The 3,821-nt window shown below is 37.3% G+C and overlaps 1 protein-coding gene across 1 annotated transcript; it reads right to left on the reverse strand.

The window, feature by feature from the left end:
• Window positions 1-601: 601 nt before the first annotated feature.
• LOC127086694 (glycosyltransferase BC10) lies at window positions 602-3,542 on the reverse strand. The gene is made up of 2 exons (XM_051027490.1): window positions 2,068-3,542; window positions 602-1,061 (listed from the first exon to the last, which is right to left on the reverse strand). Exon 1 carries the CDS (start codon window positions 3,188-3,190, stop codon window positions 2,099-2,101), a length of 1,092 nt encoding a protein of 363 aa, XP_050883447.1. The 5' UTR covers window positions 3,191-3,542; the 3' UTR covers window positions 602-1,061; window positions 2,068-2,098.
• Window positions 3,543-3,821: the final 279 nt, after the last annotated feature.

Genomic DNA, 3,821 nt, shown 5'->3' on the forward strand with positions numbered 1-3,821 from the left:
CCTTAACATAAACATTTCATTAAGTCGTACTGCGGGTCCCCTTCTCTTGTTGAGACAGTACTATAAAACAACTTGGATAGTTTTATTAAGTCACCGACAACGTCAAATTTTGTCGACACTTGCACTGTATCCAAGCTTATCCGTGAACACCTTCAATCACAGCTTTATTAGTTTTATTTTCCTCACCTTTTCAAATTTAATTTAATTTTCACTTCACTTTCTAATTTTCACCATGTGTACTTTAAACAATATATAACATTAATGAATTTTATCATCTAGATGCAATTGCATATAGTCAAAGATGATGTACACACAATATACATAGTATGAACACAGCCCAGCTGACAGCTGCCACGGCTAAAGTCAAAAATCAGTATGCTTGAATAAATAATACTAACATCTTGCTATCGTAAGGAAAGGAATCTGATACTAATGAAAATCGAATCCACTATCAGATACTTTCCAGTTTCCACGAAAGAAAGGGTTCACATGAGAAACAGTAAGATCCAAAAAGAACAAAGCAAAAGGAGAAGAGAGGCCAATAAAATTAGAAACCAGAAAAGGGAAAATAACATATGCAAAAATAGATCAAATTGCAAAATGCACAAGCAACTGGCCAAATTTGGGCAGAGTTTTTCTTTATATCATCACTGCTGCTTCATGTTCAGGCAACACCTCATATTTTTTTTGTCTAAAAGAAGTACTAGTACACTTTTGGAGCATCTTACCAATAAGTTTACACGTTTCGTATGTACAAAAAGAAAAAACCAACAGAAGACAAAACTACCTAAACAATCTTCTTTGGCAATTACTTACTTAACCACTTGCACCAACTGAATAATACACTTGACTAGAACACCATCTGCCTCTCTCTTTTTTTAAACTCAAGCAGGTATATCATCTACCTATCTCACATTGTTTTCAATTTTGAATTTTGATTCAGCATTTTAATGAAATATTGAATCTCTCCATCAGAGTTCCAGATATACAGGTTGTGAGCCGCACATTGCTTCTTCAAACTGTATATCCCATCAAGCAATATCATCTCTGACCATTTTCATCTGCAAGAATAGATTAAGAAAAAGTTATCTCAACTGCATAATCTGATTAAGAACCTAATGGAAACAAAAGCTAACAAAAGGACTGGCAAGTTCTGTAATGAGCTTGTACTTGGCACACAAGAGCAAACAAAACTCTAAAAAAAATATTCTATACGGAAGATGGGAAATCCCATTATCCATAAGCATAATACTACTACTGATTAGGCTCACCCAATATCCACTATCTCTGAAGCATGGGTACCTTCTAACACGGGGAAATAGCTTACCTTGATTTACTTAAATCCTAGTAACTATGCATAATACTCCACCATCCACTCTAGTTTTCTCTTTTGGTATCCAAAAGCTTAGGTGAGTTGGTCCCAAAAGCTCACCAAGATCAGCGCATTGTCAAACTCACCCCTCGAAAAACACTAATAGAAGTACTAACAAACTACCCGGTAATGAAGCATTCGCATCTACATCAGGATTTGAACTCGCGTCCTCTCTAGATATGAGTTGTATCCTTAACATCCAGACCAAAACCAGTTAGCATCTACTCAAGTTTTTACCAGCAAAAAGATAAACTACCTATGATTCTAGCACCATGCTTTTGACATTCAGCACACAGTAAATCCTAAACAATTTTCTAGCAACATAAACAGCAATTATACTCCATAAACTGCAACAGAATCTCATTCCTAATTTCTAAAAAGTAAAACAAGTGCAGTCTAAACACACCCACACCACCACACTTTAAGAAGCAACTCCAACCCCTTTCAAAATTCTCTGTCCTCAAATGTCAAAATCTCAACTTGGCTTTGATTCTAATAAAACCCTAAGCTAAACATATCACGGAATATTTGATATTTCAAACACAAATAAAACATCAGGCACAGATTCTAACAAACAAAAGCTGAAAGAAAATAACATCAAATAAAAGTTCCAAATTTTCTGGGTACAAATTGAATTCATCACCAACAACATTGAAAATAACAATAATATCAATAAATTTACACTAACAACCTACCATATCAAGATCTCGTAATTTCGCCAATTATTCAGTCCTTGAAAATGACGGATTTGGCTATGGCCATCAAGGGTCCCAAGCAATCAGGAACAAATTTCCTTGCAAATAAATAAGACTCGGAATGATTGGACTTCCGCAACCGGAGAATAAGCTCCGGCGAAACTTCATCCACTTCATAAGTATGAGGATGACCATTCACAGTACCAGTCCAATTAACATTAGTAAGCGTGTAGCTAGTAACCCCATCAGGATCCGCCATTGACAACAAAGTCGGAAAATAATGCTCCTCGGGATAACACTCATCATCCCGATAACACGGAACCTTGAATTTCCTCCACAATGTTCTATCTTTCACAACAACCAAAGCATGTTTTCTCGTCAAAGAAAAAAACTGAGATCCAACTCGAAATTTCTCAAACGGAACTTCCGGCATCATCTCAGACCGTCCTCTAGCGATGTAACGTTTCCATAACCTAGGACCATTGGAGATAATCTCAACGAAGCTTTTGTATTTCAAGCGAACACCGAATTGCGTGGATTCGGTATCGGTGAGATCGAACGTCGGCGAGAGAAAAAGCGAACGGTAGATGTAATCGAAAGAGTGGAGAGGTATACAGAATTGCGAGAGGACGATGAAATAAGCGTTGGCGGGATCGTCCAAGAGTGCGTTAGCGAGTAAACGGCGCGTGGCGGAGATGAGAGTGGGAGAAGCGCGGTAGGTTTTTTTAGAAGGGATGAATTTGAAGAGAGGGTTGTTGATTGTTGTGACGTTAATGGAAGGATCTGAATGGACGTAAATGTTGAAGAGTTTAGTTGGTGTTGTTTGGAAGAAGAGGTTCCAGAGAGGGGTAAAATGGAGATCTGTGTTTGTGAGGAAGAGAAAAGCGATTTTGAGGTTAGGGTTTTTGGAAGAGAGGTGAAAGAATTTGGAGGGGTGAGGGGAAGAAGGAGGGGTTGAGGAATGTGCGATGGCGTTGTTGAAGAGGTTGATGTCATCGAGTTCATCGGAGGGGGAGATTGGGATGGGGGTGGGGTGTGGAGGGAGGATTCGAGGAGCGAGAAAGAAGAGGATTGGGAGAGAGAGGAGGAGAGAGAAAGTGAGAACGAATGGGGTTGAGAACATTGAGTTTGGTGTTAGGTTTATTAGTCTGAATTGTGGGAGTAACAACACTCTTGGAGATGATGAAAAGTGGTGGTTATGGTTGAGGTCTGGAATTGTGATTTTAGGTTTTTTGGGGATGAAATTGATGGAGAGATCATAGAAAAATGAGATTTGGGTTTTGGGAAGTGAGAATTATTGAATTTAATGATTGAGAGTGGGTGGAGAAGATGGGTTTTTTTTGGTTTTGTTTATTGTTGTTAGGTTTGAGACGTTGATGAGGGTAACTACTAGATGTTACCGCCATAGAAGTAACGTTTGTTTGTATGTTTGTTTTTTATTCAGGAAAATTGGCTGCCTGAAAAAACGAAATAAAAATGGGAAAATAAACTGATTAATTTTGAATTAAAGATGCGACCGGTGTATATATAAATGAGAAATTAATTACTAGTTAATTAACGTTTTTTTGTAATTATGGTGGGTCGGGTTGGACTAATCAATCATGTTGATGGTTGAGTGTGTTTAAATAGTACACTATTTCTTTATTTGATTTAGTCTAACTACACCTTTTAAACTTTTTGTTATATTCTAAATTGATTTTTAAAAGTCTTTCTAACTCCATTTAAATCATTAACCTATTCTCCTATTCTCTCTT

The sequence above is a fragment of the Lathyrus oleraceus genome, chromosome 5 (assembly GCF_024323335.1).
Source record: "Lathyrus oleraceus cultivar Zhongwan6 chromosome 5, CAAS_Psat_ZW6_1.0, whole genome shotgun sequence".
Classification (NCBI taxonomy): Eukaryota; Viridiplantae; Streptophyta; class Magnoliopsida; order Fabales; family Fabaceae; genus Lathyrus; species Lathyrus oleraceus.